This window comes from Setaria italica, chromosome II (assembly GCF_000263155.2).
Source record: "Setaria italica strain Yugu1 chromosome II, Setaria_italica_v2.0, whole genome shotgun sequence".
In the NCBI taxonomy this organism is placed as follows: Eukaryota; Viridiplantae; Streptophyta; class Magnoliopsida; order Poales; family Poaceae; genus Setaria; species Setaria italica.
Genome location: NC_028451.1, coordinates 36,706,233 through 36,728,529, shown reverse-complemented (window position 1 = coordinate 36,728,529; position 22,297 = coordinate 36,706,233). Strand labels below are relative to the sequence as shown.

At 51.5% G+C, this 22,297-nt stretch overlaps 1 protein-coding gene across 2 annotated transcripts; it reads right to left on the bottom strand.

The window, feature by feature from the left end:
• Positions 1–3,549: 3,549 nt before the first annotated feature.
• On the bottom strand, positions 3,550–8,787 carry LOC101770361 (squamosa promoter-binding-like protein 18). 2 transcript variants are annotated; one of them, XM_004957230.4, is made up of 3 exons: positions 7,440–8,787; positions 4,826–4,956; positions 3,550–4,495 (listed from the first exon to the last, which is right to left on the bottom strand). In XM_004957230.4, the coding sequence occupies exons 1-3, from the start codon at positions 7,916–7,918 to the stop codon at positions 3,771–3,773; spliced, it is 1,335 nt and encodes a 444-aa protein (XP_004957287.1). In that variant the 5' UTR covers positions 7,919–8,787; the 3' UTR covers positions 3,550–3,770. The 2 variants fall into 2 exon arrangements, with proteins under 2 accessions (XP_004957287.1, XP_004957286.1); XM_004957229.4 differs by having other exon boundaries at positions 3,550–4,513; positions 7,440–8,780.
• Positions 8,788–22,297: the final 13,510 nt, after the last annotated feature.

The following is a 22,297-nucleotide window of genomic DNA, read 5'->3' as shown; positions in this document are numbered from 1 at the left end:
CACTTGTGTTTGGCAACCAAAAGTGTTAAAATCTGTTAAAAAGGGGGTGTTAAACTTTAACACCCCCTTCCCAAACAGGCCCTAAATAAGCATGTAGTAGTATCCTTTTGGAGATTAATTATGCCGCAAAGGAAACTGAAAATCACACCACATTATTATGGACATTTCTCACTTAAAATGGTGGTTCCTTTCCTGTGGAACTTCAATTATTGAATCAAATCACATTATCAGTGAAATGTTGAAAATTATTAGTGGTTATAACAGAAAGGCGTTGCGATTGATCATCCTGTTTAGTGTACTACTGCGAACATTTTTCCCCTCTAGTTTCCTTTCGGAACAACCTCAAGAAGATTACATGTGGCAACGCAAGTAGCTTACATGTGGCACGATGTATGTATACGTTATTGTTGTACCAGTACAGTAGTACACCAAACCATCATTAGCTGGTACGGTGGCCACACGGTCTGGAGCACCGAGCACGCCTAAGAACAGGAATTACAGGATCAAGTGGCCGGCCCTAACGTAACCCTGCGCAATACCGGCATACCCAGAGGGGCTAACCGGCAAACTACCGGCACCTTTCCCTGACCAAACTCATGATCAACCCGTACCGCCCGGCGCGAGGAGAACCCTGCAGTCTGCACAGTGCAGGCACCACCGGACACGCCGTCGTCCGCCGTCCGAAACCAACGGTCCGAGAGCGGGCACCCCGCCCCGCTTGGCAGGCGAGGCGATCGCCCAACGGATCGCGCGGGGTGCCGCCCGATGACGACCCCTGACGCGGGCCCCGTCCCGTCGTCCCCGATCCGAGGGATATTTCGCTGAGCTAGACGAGCGCGCCGGGCGTGGTGGCGGTGGCTGGCTGGTGTGCGCGACGTGACCGGCGGTGGGGCGCGCGTCGTGCGGGCCGAGCGGCACTACGGGGGTGCCCGGCCCTGGTGCCGTGCCCCCGTCCGATGCACCACGTGTCGACCGCCGGGCCGGCTGCCGGCGATGCCTATCGAACGGGACGCCGGCCGCGGCTATGACCTTTCCTCGGACGACTCCGCCGGGCACCGTATAGCAGCAGGGCCGCGTCCGGCTTGCTCCTTCCCCAGGTGGCCAGTCGGCCAGACCCCATGCCCATGCGCGGCGCCGATGCGCGAGACGGCGGGAGCCGGTAGGCCTTGGACAGACCGGAGGGCAAAGAGGGTGCCCGGCCCGCAAGCTTTATCGCCAAGTCCCGTCGTCCGCCCGCCGAGATCGCGGTGGTGGTGGTGGCGGTCTGGTGGAGATGGGATGGGGCCGCTTGACCGCTTGCGTGCGTGCGTGTCCCTTTCGACGCTAGCTCTTCCGTTGGTTTGTTGCCTCGCAATCAATCAATGACCAATCAATCGGTCATCCTGACCTGCCGTGCCGTGGCCGTGGCGTGCCGGCGCAGCACACAACCCCGGCGCGCGGGGGCACCGTGCCGTGCGGGAGAGCGTGGAGCCCCCGGAACCCGGACGTGCCCATGGAGCCAAAGGTTGGAGAGACTTTTCGCGAGCGCGTCGTGGTGCCGGCTGGCAGCGCACGCGAGCTCGGGTGGGCTGCTTGCTCCGATCCGACGGCCAGCGGTGGGATGTTTGGCAGCATTTCACTTTAGAAAAAAATAACTTCACTCTACTGACTCCACAAAATTACAAGTCCACTTCATCAACTCCAGAAAAATATGAAGTTGTTATACATGTTTGACTGACTGCAGTTCTCCATCTCCAGAAATATAAGTACTTATTGTGAATAGTCTATTTTACCCTTCTAGAAATGGACTCACGTGTCAGTCTCTTCTCTTTTCGCCACTCCTCTCTTCATCCCCTTCTCTTTTCTCCCCTTCTCTTCAACGATGACCACGAATTGGAACAGCAAAGGATCGGAGAACCTCAGGCAATGGAATTCAAAACTAGGCACGGAACACTCTTTCGGTAATCATCATACGTTAATAGAAAATTCAAAGCCTCGGGCAAACGAACCAGTAGTAAACTAACTAAAATCACACATAGGCATTAGGCAACAACACAGAATCAACTAGCCAGCACATGCGCGGGAACCGAAACAACAGCACGGGACGGCGAAGGAAGGCGGAACTCAAGGCGGCGCGAAGTTGTAGCTGTTGCTGTCGTTGCAGCGGCGTGGTAGCGGCCGCAACAGCGCCGAGGCGCCCTTGTGCTGTGCAGGCCCCACCCCGCCGGCCGCCATCTACTCGCCCTGTACCTCTCATCCCCCTCCCTCAGGAACCAGCACCCTTGAAGCCTCCTCCGGCCCTGAGCCCTCGAGTCCACCACCAGGTCACCGAGCTCCAATCGCCATCACGGCAAGCAAGCAAGCCCTGGAGACCAATCCCGTGAATGTAGCCTTAGATCAAAATTGGAACAACTGCAGGGTTCTTCTGGCTACATTGTACCAGCAGATCAGGAAGGCTTACCTTGCCAAACTGCGTTGTACTATAACCGATCGCATCTCTCAATTGGACTTGAGGAATCGTTATCGTTAGTTCGTCCTCACCTCTTCTAGTATACGTTTGTTCAGAGGCAGAACGTCTCGCCAGGCGCCAGCTACCCGCCTACCTGGCATGCGTCGACCGATCGACGACCTAAACCCTTTTCGATTCTTTAGACGAGCGAGCACATTGTGTAGTAGACGTGCCAAAGCCAAAACGACGCCGCCACCATTGACATTGCCGTCGTCCGCGGTGTTGCGAGTCGCCATCCTCCAGAGTTCCGTCGATGATACCGGTCAGACCTGATGATTGCAGCCTCCGAGAGATTGCAATGCAGCGTCGTTGCTGGCTTTCGCTGCAAGCCTGCAACAGCATGTGAACGAAGGCGCCGTTGACGCAGCACAAGTCACCGCTTGAGGGTCGACTTGACGGCTGACGCGCAGCTTTGATTGTTCTCCGGGGCTCCGGTACGGCGGTACCAACAGAGTGTGCACCTGTACCAGGCGCTGACGAGAAGGCGACGTGCGCTTCTTGCGGGTTTCTGATCTGACAGGTGCGGACAGGTGGTACACCGAATCTCTTCCTATCTTTTTTTTTTGAGAGACTGGATGGAATCTCTTCTTATCTGGGCCAACTCATTGCAACATGTCCAGCTTCCTCCTTTGCCCACACTGGCCCAAAAAAGCCCAGCTTTCTCGGCCTGAGAAAAACGTTGGTACGCCGACTGAATTATAAAGGCCCAGTATTGCCCCATCCTGGCCCAAGCGTTCATTTGTGCCCCCACTGAACTAGAAACATGCAAGATTTCGGGCAAATTTGGCGCCTAGAAGACGCTGAACGTATCCAACCTCCGGTATTTCACATGAACGTTTGCCATTTTAAACCAAACTTGTATTGGTTCGGCTGCTATTTTACACCAATCTTATCTGATTCGGTTGATGGACAACGCGAGTTACATAGGAAGGGCAACGGATCAAGTACTTCTAACTACAAATTTGTAGAATTCACTGTTTGATTTCACGAAGATCGACACTGCTGAGTCTGTCGATGATGCTTAGGAAAACAAGAAACGTGTGCTTCCCTGAATCAGCGAGATATCGAAACGATTCCAGAAAATTTAGCACTGATTTTATGCGAGTTTTCCCCAGGTTGAACCATGAAGGCAAAACGAAGGAACGAACAAATGACTGGAGAAATAGAACGGGGGGAGCAGAGAATAAACACGGAAAGAACAGGGGGAACTGATGATCGCTACAGCTGAACAACTACACAACGCGAGAACTCGAGGTCACACTACTGGCCACCGAGAGAGGAGCTACTGCCACGAGAAGGGGAGCGACGGGGACGTCCCGTCGGAGGAGCCCTCGCCGCCGACGTGGAAGATGCCGTGGTAGTTCATCTCGTGGCCGTCGGAGCTCGGGACCAGGATGGTGTTCAGCGGCTCGCCCTCCACGCCGCCGGGGCAGGCGGCGAACCCGCCGGCGCCCGCGGCGGCGGTGACGCCGCTGGAGCCGGCCTGCGAGCAGGCGAACCAGCCGGGGGAGCCGCCGAACTGGTGGTGGTGGTGCTGCTGCTGGTGCTGGTGCAGGTTGGGGACGAGGGGCTGCGCCACGGGGATGTGCTCCGTCGGCTGGACCATGCGGCTGACGTCGACGCTGGAGGAGTTGGCGGGGGATGACAGAAGAGAGAGAGCACAATCCGAGTCGAGCACGGGGGTGAGCCCGTCGGAGAAGATCTTGTTGCTGCTGCTGCTCTCGGGCGGCGGCGGCGGGGGTGCCACCGTCTTGAGGAGGGGCTGGCACGCCGTGGAGGCCTCGAGCGCCGCCGCCGCCGCGCCAGCGCCGAAGCTGACCTGGTCGCCGTCCTGGAGGAACGGGAAGCGCCGCCCTTCCTTGGAGTAGGCCGCCGCCGCCGAGCCGGCGAAGTGCGGCCTGGCGCTGAGGACCTGGTGGTGCGTGTAGTATGAGCTGTCCTCGGACTTGATGACCCCAGACCAGCTCGCCTCCGGCCTTGGAGCCGGGAATGACGAGAACCTTGTCCCTGCACTCGAAAATAAGCCTGAACGGCCGTCATGAAACAACCACGAAAATGCTACTCAAACTTTTCACGATGCATACACAGACTGCAGCATTCTGCATTGCTCCATTTTTAGTTAGTTTGATTGTACATGACTACATGCTGAGGGTGACAATGCACGGTCTCTGCTAAAGCTATATTGCTAAAGTTCAGTTTTACAGGCCAAATCAGATTTTTAGTAGTAGTATAGCTTTTATGGATGGAGTAGGCGAGTAGCTAACTATATTACAGTAGCAACTAGCACCTGAGTGACTAACATAAAAAAGGTACTCGCTGAACAAAAACGCAAAATACCTTGTTGACTCGTCATAAAGCTCCCAGAGTTCATGGTATCTGGCTGTGGCTTCCTGCGACGCCGGTTGTGCCCATCAAGCCTCTTTCTACAGCTACGCTTAGCGTCATCAAACTCTGCGAGTAAGTGAAACCTAAAGAAACAAAATTCATGATAAGAAGTCATGATAATGAAGCCAAGGCACGCATGTAAGGAGGAGTTGCATATCCTCTAAGCATTATTATTTCAGGTTTACTAGAACTTATAATTGCTACTGGCCTACTGTAACACTGTTATGTGAAAAGGAATAGCACAAAACTGTTATATCAGGAAGTGGAAAGAAAACCAGAACTTGAATGGAGCAACATAATGGTATGATACTGACAAGTTATAGAACAGATGCATACAGCAATCTGGATTCAATGAAAGCGAGTGTTTTTATGAATAAAAATATCATGGGAATTTCAAGAAGAAACTAAAGTGATTAATATATCTCTCAGGAGTCGGGACCATCACCACAGATGTTGATGTGCACAATTTTCTGAACAAAGGCTAAGCTACAGGCTAATGCACATAAATATTTCAAAGTGGGGCTGAAATGCTACTCGTAGCCAGAGAAGCAAGATGCGCATGTTTTATTGACTCAATATTTAAAAATAGTACTCGCCTGCCTTCAAAAATAAAAGTACACTGCTGGACCACTGAGATTTCAGAATGTCAGTTAACAAATTGGTTGCATGGGACTTCATCCTTCAGCTTAGATAAAAGTTTGGCGTCCAGGACCTCTCGAGCATAGAAAAGTTGTACAACTCCTGGTGGGCAACTGGACCACGGTATAATGGTTCCAACAGATATTTGCCAGTACGGCACCCTACCAACTTGTTGGGACACTGAGGAGCACTTGATAAAGTCTGCCAAGCAGTATGGTGATCTCACTTTGCTCTACTAGGCAAGGTAATCAATCATTGGAAAAGCGGCTAGCGGCCCCACTAAATATAAAATTTTCAGAAGAAATAAGAAAAATTAACCCAAGCATTATATTTTTATTGTTTAAACGTTGCAGATGCAGAGGTAGTTGTTCAACATATCTCAAGACGTATAAAAGGTGGCACAACAACAACTAAATACATCAGCGTCCTGAGGGGCTGAGACAAGGTTTTAGCTAGTACAGTACTGCTAAGATGTCAAATTTAGGGCATGGCATTTGTCTCAGATGATGGGAATTCATCATTAGTTGCATCTCTATATATTGCTTATCTAACTGTGAGCAAATCTGCAGCGCAGGCTAAACACAAGTTCAATTTCATGGCTAAGATCAGTTAAAATTTCAGAAATAGCTCACACTAAGGCAACAAAACTACCAGAATATGCATAGAACATCCGTGGTGGATGGAAGCTGATAATGCAACATGGTTGATTTCCAGGCGAGTTGGTTGGTTGATAAGACAAAATGGCTCCACCAACATTATACAGAAAGGATCTGCTAATTATGTAGGCCTCTCGACATGTGTATTGCCTTTCTGCATATAAAGAGCATGCTCGTTTATGGCCAGAAGATGTGGTAGGCCAGTTTCTGCCAGAAATTACATAAAGAGGTTTTATGTTCAGCGTCTTTAACCATAAAAGAGCCCCACACAACTTATGCTGCTGCGCAAAAGAATCCACGAGAAAAATGCAAGAAACATACGGATCTCATTACTAATTCAGCAAGGAAAGGTCTTCATAAAAAGTTCACATGCAACAATGGCACAGCTGGGCCTTAAAAGATTTGATAGTAGTTCTTCTCAAAGCAAAAACTGCATAGATCCTAAAGCGTGCGCCTATGCATGGTAAAGAATTTGGTCAGAAAGATCATCTACTGTGCTCCATGCTTGCTTCAAAATCTGTTCTCTTTGTTTTGTATACTAAAGAATAGAAGTGTTTCCACTCAACGATTCGATATTCGAAGTTCTCTTTCAATCTGATCCAAAATACAAATTCCAGTCCATCGCTCAATCCAAGGGGCAGGTGAAGAAGCATCAACTGCCACAAGAAAAAGGTGACTCCAGCTGATATCTTCAGCACATGAAGTGCTTCCTGGCTTTTGCCGGATAATGATTATCACCGATGGGTTAGAAAGTTGGTATGCAGAAGTAGAAAAAAGAGTAGGTGATGATTCAGGTAATACATGTTGCCAAGCTAAAGGGAAGCAGGGAAAAGACTGGGGTACGTTCATATGAAAAGGCTGAAAAGGTGGAGCCGGGAAAGGTAAAGCTGTGCATCCTTGAAACAAGACAGGCAGATATATGCTCACCTCACGTTCATCATATCTGTGATTGGGGTGACAAATTGGCAAGAATTGAAGCAAAGAAAGGGAAAGCCAGGGCCAAGGAAAGAACTGATTTGGCATTTTCACTTTTAACAAAGGGAATAATCAGCAGTAAAAAGGAAAAGCTGTGGGAAAAAAAATGACTGACGGCAATCAGTCGGTTCTTCGATTGCCTCTACCAATTTCCATGGCGACAATTCAAGCAACTGACCTTTTGTTGTTCGCCACAATCAGAATCAGGTTTGTGCAATGGGTGTTCGTGAACTTTTGCAAACTCAAGTGAATTGAGAAGGGTTGGAGTTGCTATGGGCTGGAATTGTTGTACATACCTGCTGCACTGCTGGCAGAAGCGCATCTCGCGGCCGGAGACGACGACGACGGGCGTCTTGGAGTGCGCCTCGCAGACCTTGTGGCGGCGGTGGTAGTCGCGGCACTTGCTGAGGTCGGCCTTGCACCCGTCCACCGCGCACGACGGGCACTGCGCCCCGCCTGCGCCGCCGGCGCCCGAACGCGGGCGCTTCATCGGGCTCGCGGACGGAACCACCGCCGCCGCGGCCGCCGACACAGGCGCCGCCGGCTCCTTCATCCGGTCTGCGGCGCCGAACTCGCCCAGCCCGCCGAGCTTGAGGTCGACGGAGCACTCCGCCCGGCTCGGCGCCCCGCGCGCCGATGCCGCTGCCGCCGCCACGGTCGCAATGCCCGACGCCGCCGCGGCGGGAGGCGCGGCGGCGGCGGCGATGGCCGGCACGGCGTCGTGCTCCAGCTCGGCCAGGTCCCACGAGACCGGCATCTTGAGATCCCAATCCATGGACGGAGCGCCGCGCGCGGGGGCCAGGCGAGCTCTCTCTCCACCGTCTGTTTCCTCCCGGCCACTGAGCAACAAGCAGCAGAGAGAGAGAGGCAGCCACCGCCCGTGCCCGTGGAGCTGGAGCTGGAGAGCACCCTGTGGTGTGTCGTTCACGGTCAGGACACTGGCGCGGCCGGTCTGCTGGGCTCCCCCTCCTCCCCCGTCCCACTCATCCTATAGGCCGCTCTGCCGCGGGGAGGGTGGCAGCCAACCAAGGGGAGTTATTGCCCCCGGGGGGGCACCACCACCGCAGCTCAGAAGCCAACAAATCAAGCACGGGAACAGGGCAAATGCCACAGATCGGCAGGGACCTACCGCAGAGGGAGCTTATCCTGATAGGGAGGAGAGAGAAACCCTCGAGCCGAGCTGAGCTGTGCTGTGTGCAGGGAGAACGAGACGACGAGGTGGAGAAGCGAGCGAAACGGACGATGCCGCAGAGCTTATAGCGAGGAGAGGAAGAGAGCACACACCACCACGCCGCTCCGCAGAGGGAGACAGCAGCGAGACCACCACCACCACCGAGGACGAGGCAGGCGGCCAGTGGCCACAGGCCAGAGGAACTGGGGGGGGCAGTCAGTACTTGCTCGCAGAGGCAAGTGCAGCGCAGGCGTATCAGTGTATGTGGAGGGAGGGAGAGCTATATCACCTCAGCTCAGGCGCTCAGCTATGGAGGGGACTCCCAACTCGACTCGAGTCAGCCCAGGGCAGCTGGGGGGAGATCAGCCTCGCTTGGCGGTGTGGAGTGGACACACTCCCACACCCCCATATCATACCACCAATTTTATAACACTACTTTTTCGCATGGATTTTGCTTGCTGCATAGCCTGCATAGGAGTATTTGCTTTGCAGTCGCAGCCCAGCCATTGATCAGGCCATCATCAACCCCTGACAGGGATTCTAAAGGCGTGGCTCGGGGTGGGGCAATCAATATAATGGCGGGGCCCGCGCGCGGGGGGGCCCGGGGGCGGCACCAGGGCCATGTTCATCTTTTAACAACAGCATGGAACCCTTGCGCTTCGCCTCGCAATTATTGGGGTGAGCGAGCGAGGGGTTGGTTTGGTTTGGTTGCTTTGCTTTGCCTTTTGTTCTGGCCCGGATGCATGGAGGAGAGGAGAGGGCATTACTTTTTCTTGGCTTCTTGTTAGCGAGGTTTGGTGAGTGGGGGAGCGGGGTTTATCGGTGCTTTTTTTTTTCCCCTTGCACAACAGTGGGGTTTTCACTGTGCTTCCACTGGGGATTCTGATGAGCGAGGTGTCTACGAAATATTTTGCTGGAAGCTCCTGTTGAGCATGACGGCTCTGGGGCTACTGTGCTAAAATAGTGGGTTTCTGGGGGTTGGATTGTTTGGAAAGTAAGAGCCTGTTTTCTTCCACTTGCTAAACTTTAGCACCCGTCACATCGAATGTTAAGATACTAATTAGAAGTATTAAACGTAGACTATTTACAAAACCCATTACATAAGACGAATCTAAACGGCGAGACGAATCTATTAAGCCTAATTAGTCCATGATTTGACAATGTGTTGCTACAGTAAATATTTGCTAATGATGGATTAATTAGGCTTAATTAGACTTAATAGATTCGTCTCGCCGTTTAGATTCCACTTATGTAATTGGTTTTGTAAATAGTCTACGTTTACTACTCCTAATTAGTATCTAAACATTCGATGTGACACGTGCTAAAAATAAGACACGGGAAGAAAACGCTCCCTAACGCTGGTTTCCCCGGAGGAAATGGCTACACTTCTTTTCTGTTGGATGGTCTGTTAAACATGATTGCTAAAATAGTTCACGAGGGTGGGTTTGATTGTTTGGAAAGTAATGCTAGCTAGATATTTCCTTCTTGTTTGTAAGATAGTCAAGCATTTTGTTGGCTGATTGCGACTAACGTAGATTTTCTAATCGTATAGTGTTGTGAATAGCTAGTGAATAATTGAACATGCTTTTGTGCAGTGGCACATAGAAAGTCCGAAATGCAGATGACTTGTTTTACTAGGTTATTTCAGTTTCAAATGCAACATTGTCACATTGTTTATCAATCCATTTTCCTTGTAGAACCTGGAAACAACCCCAATTCTAATTGAACTTAATGCATTTCTTTAAAAGATCACCGTGGAAATATGACTTTAATGCGCATCTCGTTTAAAACAAGTTTTATAGTATTACTTATTTACTATAAGGATGTAAAGCTGCATGCAAGAACCGTTTTAGGTTGTATACGTTTTAGGTTGTATACTGTATACATATTTGTTCGGCTAATTTTTTTTAACATGCTAAGCATGTTTTTCATTAAGAAGAAGAGAGTTTGTTTACAAGAAGAAAAAAGAAGTGTACAGTCCGAAAGAAGCAAAATGAACAACAAGAACAACCACACTCAACTCCTGACCTCTAACAGCCCGGCTAACCCTACAAAGCCCGCCAAAGCCCAAAGCCTTGCCTCCTCCAGAATGGCGGGAGCCAACGCCGCTCGCTATAGAGCGGATCGGTCATGCACCCGACAGTTCCATTCCCACCACAACAACCAAGCGACCAACCAAACCAGGGTATCAAACCCTTTCCGACATGGTTTAGGCACCCTCTTTCGAGATTGTAGCCACCATGAAGCGACCGCACCTTCCTCTTGGAGCACTAATGTTTGGAGGTTTACATAACAAAGAGTGCGAAACCACATTTCCCTACTATGTACACAACCGGTGAGCAAATGATCTATAGTTTCCACCTCTTATGCACACGAGCACAATCATCTCTATCATAGAGCCATGGCGACGGAGACGGTTAGAAGTCCAACAATGACCATGTAGAACGAGCCATCCGAAGAACTTGCATTTACCCAGGGCCTGAACTTTTCAAAGTTGTTGCACCCCCAGGAGATGCGAGCTGCCCAGGAAAAGTGCTTTATAAGCAAAAGCGGAAGAGAACTCCCTAGATGGCGACCACCTCCATACGAACTTGTCTGGCGACCAGTTTAAAGTCCAACCTTGAAGCAAATCCCATATCCTCAAGTATTGCAGAACGACCTGTATCGTGAGAACATATGAGATGTTGTTGATCCAACGTTGATCGGCCAGCCCCTCATGCACCGTGCGCTTATTCCTTATGCATGGTGGTACGGTTGCCCAAAGTTTTGGCGCCAGAGATTGGATACAACAACCGTTGATCCAACGGTCTGACTAAAACAAGGCTCTATCGTTGTTACCCACCACGACTATGACAGAGGCATCGAATAAGGCTTTTGATAGTCAGCAGGTTGGGAGTCGATAGCCTCTCCACGTCCTCGTATCATCCGTTTGCACAAGCCACATCCAGCGCATTCTAAGCGCCAAGCCCATCAGCTGTAAGTTTGGGATGCTAAGACCTCCGTAGACAGTAGGGCATGAGGCGTTAACCGAGGCGACCACACATTTCCCACCAGAAGCGACCTCAGTATCGCACCACATGAATCCCCTGATCAAGGTTTCAATAGTCTTAACTGCCCAAGGGGAAATAGCTGTGGCTATAGAAATGTGCACTGGGATCGCACATAGAGTAGACTTCACTAGAGTCAGACGCCCGCTTTTATTAACCAGCCTCCCTTTCCAGGCGGGTAGGCGCTTAGTGACCTTATCGACCAGCGGTTGTAGCGAGGACTTAGGCAACATGCGAATCGATAGCGGAACGCCCAAGTATGTACAAGGGAATTCCGAGGTTTGGCACCACAAGGTTTCCTTGGCCAGGTTAATATGTTCGTCAGAGCAGTTGATGGGGAACATTTGACTTTTTGAGTAGTTAGTAGATAAGCCGGTAGCCTTTTCAAAGCAAGTCAAGATCTCCATGACGACCGCGAGGTCTTGTTCTGCCGGTGTGAGAAACAAAACCACATCATCCGCATAGAGTGAAGTCCTATGTCTGATGTTAGTGCCTAGCGTGTCGAGAAGACCCCTTTCCTCCACTAAGTTGATCATGGAATTGAAGCATTCCATCATAAGTACAAAGAGCATCGGGGAAAGGAGGTCCCCCTGCCTCAGCCCGCGACCATGGCAAATCCTCCTCCTAGGGACACCATTGAGAAGAACCTTGGTGCTTGCCGTGGAAAGCAACATGGAGATCCAGTTAGTCCAAGTTCTTGGGCATCCTACTGCCTTCAGTAGTTCCAAAAGGAAGACCCAAGAGACCAAGTCATAAGCCTTTGCCAGATCAATCTTAAAAATTATCTTGGGCATCTTTTTTGAAGCTAAAGTCTTCACTGTACCCTGGACGTATTGGAAGTTATCTTGAATTTGACGACCTTTGATAAAAAGCACTTTGGTTAGGTGATATTAAGCGACCTAAATTCGTAGCAAAACGATTAGCCAAAACTTTGGAGAAAATTTTGCCAAAGCTATGGATGAGACTTATGGGACGGTAGTCGCCCAGGGAGGATGGGTCATTTTTCTTAGGCAACAATGTTAGTAGTGCGTCATTCAATTGGTAGAAGCTTTGGCAGTCCATTGATGAGAGGGCATCAAAAGCCTTGATAATGTCCCCCTTGATGATCGGCCAAGCTGTAGTATAGAAGTGACCAGTAAATCCATTCGGGCCGGGGGCCTTATCCGGAGGCATTTCTCTAATGACATCCCATATTTCAGCTTCCGTGAACGGGCTACCTAAGTTAGAAAGATCTAGCGGGGGGAGGCCAAGGGTCCTGAAGTTGAGAGTGCATGTCCTGTTGTAAGAGGTGCATAGAATCCCCTCAAAGTAGTTGAAGGCTGCCTCTGCCTTCTCTTCCTCCCCCATAAGAATGACCCCATCCACCTCCAACGAAGTAATGTGATTTTTCTGTTGACGATGATTTGCATTGAGATGAAAGAACTTGGTATTAGCATCACCCTCATGTAGCCACCGCATGGGGGATCGTTGGTGAGCGATGGTGCGTTCCAGGGAGGTGAGCCCAAGAAATCTAAGCTTGAGGAAGCGGCGAAGAGCTTGCTCAGCCGAGGATAGCGACCTAAGGTCTTAGCTGCTTCAATGCAGAAAATAACCTCCTTAGCAACCTGAATCTGAGTGCGGATGCTGCTGACCTTTTTGGAGCTCCATCGCTTCAACTCCTTCGCCGTCTCACGCAGAAAGTTATCAATGTTGCGCAAGGGATCAACACAAGGCCTCAGCCGCCCCCATGCCATGGACACCGCCTCCGCGAACCCCTCGAACTGTGGCCAGAAGGATTCAAACCGGAACCGTCGCTTGGGGTGAACGGCATCATCAAACTATAGAAGCAAGGGGGCGTGGTCAGAGCATCAGGTCGCAAGTGCTTGAAGAGAGCACTTGAGGAAGCAACATTCCCAGTCGACAGACACGAAGACACGGTCAATACGCTCAAGTGTCGGATACGATCTTTCGTTACTTCAAGTGAAGAGATGACCATGTAAGAAGAGTTTCTTAAGGTCCAAATCATTAAGGAATCTCCAAAAATGACCCATTATGTGTCTTGAGAGGCGACCATTGTTTTTGTCAGCCGCCTGGTATATTAAATTAAAGTCCCCGCAAAGGACCTACGGGCCATCTAAAGTTGCCCTAAGGGATCATAGCTCGTTAAGGTGAGCTATCTTCCCTTCATCATCCTGAGGTCCGTAGATAGACGTAAGCCACCAAGATTGCATCAAGCTGGAGCAAAGGGCGACCCTTGCCATTACTGAGTTAGCGCCTAGGGATGTGTTGGTGATCGACCAAACGTTAACATTCCAGGCAATTAAAATACCCCCATGGATGTGGGTGGCGTTAAGTGCGACATAGTCGAAATCAAGACCAAGCATATCTAAAATAAGTGTATCAGTTACAGAGTTAAGTTTAGTTTCTTGAAGACAAAGAAGGGAGATCTTCTCCAACCTAAAAGGCACATGGACCGCCATGCACCCAACTCGACGATTCAAGCCGTGCACATTCCAAACCACCATATGTTCATTCATAGTTATAGATACAACGACCAACCTAAACAAAGGACTACGCTGGGCGCCACCCACTGACCACCGGGTCCTACAAGAAGATCTCTCTAGTAGCCGCCTACAGGTCCTTATCCTCTAAGATGCAATAGTATGCAGGACCCTCAAACTTGCCACCAAACAACTCCTGTATTGCTCTACAATGATCGTTCGAAAGCCCGACCGCAAACAACCTCAAGTACTCCTAAAAGGAGGAAGTGTCAGGTCCCTCATCGTTCCCAAGGATGCTGAGACGCCTTATGATTACGTTCTATGCCGCTGTGGTTGGGTTGGACCCACGTCCCCTGGAGAGAGCCACAATGCAGCTGCTGCGGCGGGCGATGAAGCCGATGGGTGGCGCCTTAGCACGGCGCACGTGCGGCTTGATCAGGACGACCGACCGAGGAGGCGACCGCTGTAGGGAGGAGCAGAAGTGAGCGACCAGCTCCCGCAAACTCCCCGACGAAGCCCTCCTGGTGGTGTTGATGTTAGTCAGGTCGACCAGAAGGGGCGGGGATACGGGGCTGGCCACCACGTCATCTGTCCGCAAGTAGGGGGCCGGTTCCGCCACGATACGATTTGAGGAGGGGGAGGCAGCTAGAACCGATTGGGAGGGAACCTCCACCTCGAGGAAGCGTACTGCCTCCAGAGCTAGGTCAGCAGTAGAAAGGCGCTCTTGGCCATTGGGAGATGTCATGAAGAGCGAGAAGAGGTGACCAAAAATGACATATACTGGAACAGTTGCAGCAACGACCATGGTAGTGCAGTTAGTGAGGTTGGCCTCGCATGTCATCGGGTCAAAGTGCCTTACGGGAGGCGCATCCCGCGACGTAGCAAACTCTGGTTCCCGGAACGGTGGCAAGTTGGGGACAGGTCTCCGCTGCCTCAACTGCCACACCAGGATGGACATCTTCGATACCCGTGTCCTCGCTGGGTCGCGACTGACGCGCTAAGCTGCGCCTGTGGTGTTGCCACAGACCGTGAAGACCTGGAACTCCCGCCCATGGTGCTGGGCGGGACGAACGGTGCCGCGGAAGCAGAGAGATCCACCGCAGTGGTTCGGCATGGCCCAACAAGTGTGTGAATTCCCTACAAACTCCATGCTGGGAAGGAACATGGCCATCGAGGAGGCAGCAGCATAGCGACCTGTGCACCAAAAGCCAGGCAGTCGAGAAGTCGCGCCCCACTACCACCTCCCTGAGATCCACCAAGGGTACCGGGGAGGGCACCGGATGCTCTAGATGGGGCACCACCAGCATGGCCATTGCTACCGGCGAAACTCGCGCCAGGAACAGCAACCCGGCACGGCGCACCACCATCCCTGCCAGCGACCAAATTTCCAGCCGACCGCAAGTCCTCCAGTTCAAGGATGTTGATGATGGCCTTGTAATGAAGACAAGGCTGGTCATTGGGCCTGGTGGCTGGGATCGGAGTCACCATGACCTTCTCTAGGGGCAATAGATCCGGGTGGATACAGCCCACGGTGACCTTGAACTCCTTAAGCGTAGCCTTGGATTCAGTTTCCGGAGCCATAGCGATGATGTTACAGGAGGAGCCGAGGATCTCCTGCGTTGTGCTCTGTAACCACAAGTGAGTAGGAACATCGACCAAAGCGACCTGCAGCCTGAAATCCATGGAAGCCGCACTAGCCCAAACCTCATGTCGCCATCGCTTGAAGACGAGCCTAAGCCCATCTTGAGGGACCGGGGCACGTAGCACCTGAAACATAGTGATGGATTCTATGAAGATGACCAGAAAATCCTCCGAATAGTGCGGATATACCAAGAACAACCCAGGCTCGACTCCAAAGCGTGACTCCAAATAGACTTTCACATTAGGTGAAGAGGTGCAAGGCTGAGAACCAACGACCACGGCGACCAAGGCCCTCCCAAGCGCCACCTCATTAGCCTTGATCTCCATGGTGCGGGGAATCACCCAAAGCTCCACCCTGGGTTGCCTGCTTGGATGACTTGGTGGAGGAGGTGGTGTAGATGCGACCGTAGCGGGGGCAGCGCCGGGATGAGAGAATGTCGGGGCAGCCGGTGAAGGAGGTGGCGAGGAAGTGGGGCACTCAGCGTCGGAACCTGTGGTCATGGACCCCGACAGCGAGGAACCAGGATTGAAAGTCCCTTTGTGCCTCGCCTGGCACCAATGTGGGGGTTGGCTGCGGGGATCCACCTCCTGCGTCGGCAGATGGAGGAGCGGCAGTGACCCTCGATGTTCCCTCGGTGCATCCCGAAGTGGAGCTAGTCCCCTTCCACTACCTAGAGCCGCAACGACCTGGTCCTCCCCCCGCCACGGAGGAGCGGCCCAACGACCACCATGCTGGAACCGGGGTAGTGGGCAATCCTCCGCCATGTGGCCGACCACATGACATCTGAAATAGCGAGTCGTACTGGGGCAATGGGTCGCCACATGGTCCCCCGTGAAGCAGTTGAAGCACTTACCAACAAGGTCCGCCGACACCGAGCGGCGAGGTCGTGGTGGCGAGCGCGATGGCCTCCTCTTCCGTGGCCCCGCGACCTTTCACCCATCCTCTGCCAAGGTAGCGATAGCGTGTGCAGGGGCTCCACGCCGGGCGTCCGCCATGAACCCCGTAGGTGCCGGAGGAGCGGCTGGCGAAGGGGAGCAAGGCCGACTCAACCGGAAAGGTGCCGCCTTGGAGGACCCCGCTCCCAACTGGAAAGGTGCTGCCTTGGAGGTCCCCGCTCCCACCCAGCACACCGGCGAAGGCGGCGGGGAGGGGGCAGGGGTGTAGCGAGCGGTAGAGGTAGGGAAGACGGTGGCTGCTCGCACGCCAGAGGAGGAGGAGATGTCGACCGTCGCCGCGTCGAGGTAGGGGGAGCGACCAGGAGTCCCCACCGGAGGAGGGCCGGCGCGCCGTAGGAGGATGGGGGACGAGGATGGTGTCCGCTCGAGGACGGGGACTCCAAATCCGCGGAGGACCTCACTGAAGGTTGGCGAGGGAGAGCAGCCCGCCATCGATAGAGAGGCGGAGGCCGGCGACCCGGAGGCGGAGAAGGCCCAAAGGTCCCTCGCGGAGGGTATGGAAGGCCCCACCTCCGACGACCCTGGCCCCGGCGACATCCTCGCCCTGTCAGCGCTGGGGGAGGAGAAGGTGGGAGGGAGGAGGTGAACTCCGCCAGCTCCAGATCTTGGTCGAGCTCACTCAGATCCAGCATGGGGCAGCGCGAGAGGGGGGAGGGGCGGGTTGGTGGCCGCCGGTGGGAGGCTTTGGGCGCCGGGATCGGAGTGGTCACCGGCGAGGGAGTGGAGACTTGCACTCACACCTGACTTTTCATTTGTTGAGCTTCTTTAACAAGCTCCTTCTCGTTCGGCTAATCAGGTGGCCGCCTTAATAGGCCTCTCTTTTTTTAGAACTCTTAATATGCCTCTTCACGTCCCTAATAGCTGTTTCATGCCTAGTTCATGCGTTTGATCTCCAAACAATATTGTATGAAAAATATTCGATCTCTGCATCGACAAAGAGATATATTCAATTGCCTTTACGCTTTTCGCGGACAAGTACAGTTAGCAATATCTTATCCACAAAGTCCAAAAAATTAACAAGACCACACAATCTGACGCCATAAAAAAAATCCCCGCGCAAACTTGCACTTGAACACTTGTTTAATAGTATACTTCAGCCTCCTCAAATCCAAGATTCCAGCATGTTCGAACTGCATCTCCAGATATCCCTGGTCCATTTTTTCTGCTGGGCCTCCTCTAATAGTACGAGCCTATAGCTCTAAGCACTCTAAGAGACAACATTTCCAATAATCTACTTTTTACATATAACTCATAATATGAATGACTTCACGTATCATCCCCACGTAATCTTGATCAAGAGATAGCTCTTCTCTCTCCTGTTAAAATATGATAAAATATTTTATGAGCTAGAAAAGGAGAGTTGGTCCACGCATGGTCCATTTCCCATGACAAGCACATTTTTCTTTTATCAATTATAAACAAACCATAGGATTGTTTCTTGTACATTGTCGCCCCATGTGGCACCACCCCTTCCTGAGAATGCGGTGGTTTTGTGTATGCACTGGAGGAAAGAAAAGGGGTTTTGGGAGTACATGTGGCAGATCTGTTCAGAAGGGAATCTGTATGTGGCAGCCTGATTTGTGGCCTCAGGATATCAGGATATGGCGCTGGTTGGTTTGTTTGTTTGTTCCTTTTGGGTGTTGGGGACTTCTCGTGTGCATAGGATCTAATGGCTCTATAAAAAGGAAAGAATGTAAGGATGATAGGTGAAAGATTGCACTACCATGATAGGGCACCTTGTGGCCTTCGTTACTTTCGCGAAACATAGGTGGGAGCTGCAGGGAATGATTGGTCGTATGATGCTCCCTTCTTTGCCCCTCTGTTGCTTTTTGTTCTAGTTTGCCTTGTGCATAACTAGTATTAAAACAGCATTATGCCACAAAAGCATGCTACTCTAAAAAAAGGCATTGAGTGTTTCCAAAGTGTTGTGGCTTAGTACCAACAGTACCTTAGGATACGTGTGGCTTTGGACACCATCAATTATTTGTGATCCCTAGAATGGATTCCTATGCCATTTCCACATTATCTTGAACACATTATCACATCCACCTGCAGCGTTTGAGGAGTGCCCCAACCCCTTGCCTTTTCCGTTGAGCAATGGTTGCAATTCTGAGCGAAACCGATGTGATGTTCCTGATGACAGCTGGGCAAATGAGCCAGCAAGGTGTAGGGGCAGAGAGAGTACAGAAACAGTAAGGCATGGGAGGAGGAGGATGAAGAAAGGGGTATGATGGTCATTTCGTCCTTAGAAATTAACTTCAAGATGTTCTTGCAACTCATACTGTAAAAATCATTGTAAGGTTTTTTTATAATTTTTTTTGTAATTGTAGCATACATTGAGTAGGTACGCAAACTCTTCGAATATAACTCACCTAATGTGTTCTCGAAACCAGGCTCCAAATAGGAGGCTTGAAACACGAGTTCCTACCATGGCAACCATGTGAAAAATCATCGATCGGTTTCCTGCCAACCAAACAAGAGGCCGTGCGTGTTTCACGCAAGTCTTCCACCCTTGACAAATGCCTGCCTCTTCCAGATGACCTTTCATGCTTTTTTGACATTGAAACCCTTGGGATTTTGACGCACATTCTTGATGTGACCATAGGTTGCAAATATATCTTTGCACGTCTTTATTTGACCTGAGAAAACACAAGTACAGTAGCGTGATGGTAAAACATGGCCTGTAACAGGCTCGCGTATAGTGGTTTGATCGTCAGGTCACCTGATTGTGAACAAGCTCAGGGAAGTCGATCGCGTCCACAAACGCGAGCAGGGCTAGCACAAGGAGCTGATTGCCATGCATGCGTGTGAAGCTAATGCAGCTGATGATGCTGACCGTCAAGGCATGAATGTGCTCGTCTGTCAACTGTTAGACCGTCAGTGTCCTATTGTTGTTGGAGCTTGGAGGTGTGTTGTGATTGTAAGCATCATGGATTACTGGGCAGGCAGTGCAAGCAACTTGATTATTAGCAGCCAGAATTAACGCAGCTATACGGGGAAAAAAAAGGGACGTTGAACTATTAATTAGCACGGAACGGAGATCGTCTCCATTTATACGCACGTACCGTACGTGCTCTGCGGCTGGTGCCTGTTCAGAGCCGCGGGCAACATTCAGAACAGTACGCGAGCAAATCAAAGCGCCAAGCCTCGCGTTACAAGTAATTTGCCCCCTTTTCGACTGAGAGGTCAGTGCCACCTCGTTCTTGTTTTGTAACTGTCTGATCGATGAGCGAGTAGTAACATCTTCATCAAAATCTTAAATCTTACCCACGCCGTCTAAAAATGTGAGAGCCTTTCTTTACAAGTAGCATTTAATCCCATCCTGACTAGTAGCCAGCGTGGAATCGACAAATCCTTCGCGAGCTTCCTGAACAACCTCTCGACATTGTTGGACAGAAATCCTCAGAATTAAAAAGGAAGCTAAGTTACTGTACATGTAAAGAGAGAGAGAGAGAGAGAGGCCCACACAGTGGCGGCAGTAAATTTCAGTTCAGAGCAGTGGTGGATCCTTTTTCTTCTTCCCTGGCGCGAGGGGTAACAGTAATCAGAAAAGCATGGCGCCAGCAGCTACGTCTAGGAGAATAGGAGGCAGTGGCAGAGCAGGAGCTACGGCAATGAGGGCCGTGTTTAGTTTGGCGAATTTGGGGGTGCCAAATTACTGTTACAGCACTGTAGCACACTGTAGCGTTTCGTTTGTATTTGTGAATTATTGTCCAAATATTGACTAATTAGGCTCAAAAGATTCGTCTCGCAAAGTACAACAAAACTGTGCAATTAGTTTTTAATTTCATCTACATTTAGTACTCCATGCATGTACCGCAAGTTTGATGTGATGGGGAATCTTCTTTTTGCATAGTGTCAAAGTTGGGAGTTGGGAGTAACTAAACATGGCCGAGGCCGCGAATGAGCGTGGAACCACATGCACTGCACCGATGGGGGACGAGGGGAGGGAAGGAAGGGAAGCACGGCGAGGCGGGTGTGGGATCCCAAGCCATGAATGGGCAGTTGGATTGCTTCCTCCCACTGTGCAGGAGACAGACGGCTCCTGTTGGCCTTTATTGTGCCCCATCCTGCCATCCATCCATCCATCGGTGATGGTGGAGGAGCGCAGCGCAGCGCAGAGGTGGTGGTGAGTGTGGGTGTGTGAGCAGGACCACACGCCTCAGCTGAACTAGCTGCTGCTGTGTTAGGCCTGTTTAGTTCCCAATTTGAAAGTGGTAAAATTGGCATTTTATCATAAATGTGCAACTGTAGCGTTTTGTTTGTATTTGTGAATTATTGTCCAAATATTGACTAATTAGACTCAAAAGATTCGTCTCGTAAAGTACAACAAAACTATGCAATTAGTTTTTGATTTCGTCTACATTTAGTACTCCATGCATGTACCGTAAGTTTGATGTGATGGGGAATCTTCTTTTTTCATAGTGTCAAAGTTGGAAGTTTGGAGGAAACTAAACATAGCCTTAGATGGACGGCGATGATAGTTGTGCTTGTGGCCTTGTGAGAGAGTGACAGTGAGAGGTTGGGGTGAGAAACTGGAGAAGGATCACGACATGAGTGCCATGTTTTCCTACCCTTCCTCTTCCCTTTCTTTCTTTTTCTCCCAACGCCGGCGCGGATTAGACCGTCACGACAAGCGGCTCTTTTCACACGAGAAAGATAAACCTGTACAGAACCAGACAAACACGACGACATCACCGGCTAAAGGAACTCCAGCCAGCCTCATCGTTCTCCCCGAACCGTCGCCGTCGGGGCCCACGCGCCAGCGACACGGAAGGAAAGCCGAAAACGCCTAGCACACACAGAGCAGGCCACCTTTTTCACCTCTCTGCTCTCGACGGCGACCCGGGAAGAATCGACGGCTCGGTACTTGGCTACTTGCGTTACATCGCGGGGGAGGAGGAGGTATCCTGCGTCGCCGTCGCCCGCCAGTCCCGGCTACAGGGAGCGGATCGGAGCTTCGATCCGATCGGACCCTCTGCCCCCGTGTGTGGCCTCTGGCCGCGGGGTCTCCTCTCGGCGCGGCGTCTTGGCCGAAACAGTGGGCGGGACCGCGACGGCTCGGCCGGGGTCGCTGTCGGGGCACATTGCGCGCCCGGCGGAAGACGACGGCGGCGGCGGCGATGGGCTGTGCCTGACCTTTGTGGATCACCAACTAGTGGGTGGGTGCTCTCCGGCTTCAAGGGCCGGCGAAGAGGCGTGCCGAGAGGGGGCTTCCTCTCCAACTGTACCGGGAGATTACGGTCTGCAAGTACTCCAGCGGTTTTATTAGCGAAAATCTCTGCAAAATTTATGGCGTCGTCAAGTCCTCTGCGTAGCAACGGAAGTCACGCACGCGGCATGATTTTTTTTGTTTTCACGGTTCGGATGCGATCGTGAACCAAATTTCTCCAGTCTTTTTTTTTCCCTCACATGTTCATATTATGAAAAAAAAAGTACTTGGTAATTTCTTCATATCCTGCTTTTCCTGTAGCGCCTTCTAGCCTAGGGCCACATGCGTGTGTGCCAGAGATTGCACGCTGACTCACTGCGCGCGCCTGGCAAGCCAAAACAACACACGCAACAAGACAAGCGGCGGCGATTTACCATACCGTGCCGACAGCCGAGCCTGTCTGCCCCTTTGGGGTGTGCCGTCCTCCCTGATAGCCCTGTAACTATTTTATTTACGGATTTACCCACCTACTCTACCGGCCGTCGGACTTCGGATGCTTGGCAGCATGACGTCATGCAAAAAGGAAAGAAAGCTTTCGCCGTGATGACGTTATCCCTGCAATCTGGATAGCTCGCGGCTGCTTCTCTCGTTGGGTCAAAAAGGCTATGGGTCAATCGCGATCACTAGTAGTCTCGTCAGCCAACCA

Excerpts from the sequence above, each read along its gene's own strand:
- LOC101770361 (XM_004957229.4), bottom strand. The coding sequence starts at position 7,918 with ATGGATTGGGATCTCAAGATGCCGGTCTCGTGGGACCTGGCCGAGCTG. Across the intron at positions 4,957-7,439 it reads TTCTGCCAGCAGTGCAGCAG|GTTTCACTTACTCGCAGAGT; the intron begins GTATGTACAACA and ends TTGTTTCTTTAG. Across the intron at positions 4,514-4,825 it reads CTTTATGACGAGTCAACAAG|GCTTATTTTCGAGTGCAGGG; the intron begins GTATTTTGCGTT and ends ACGGCCGTTCAG.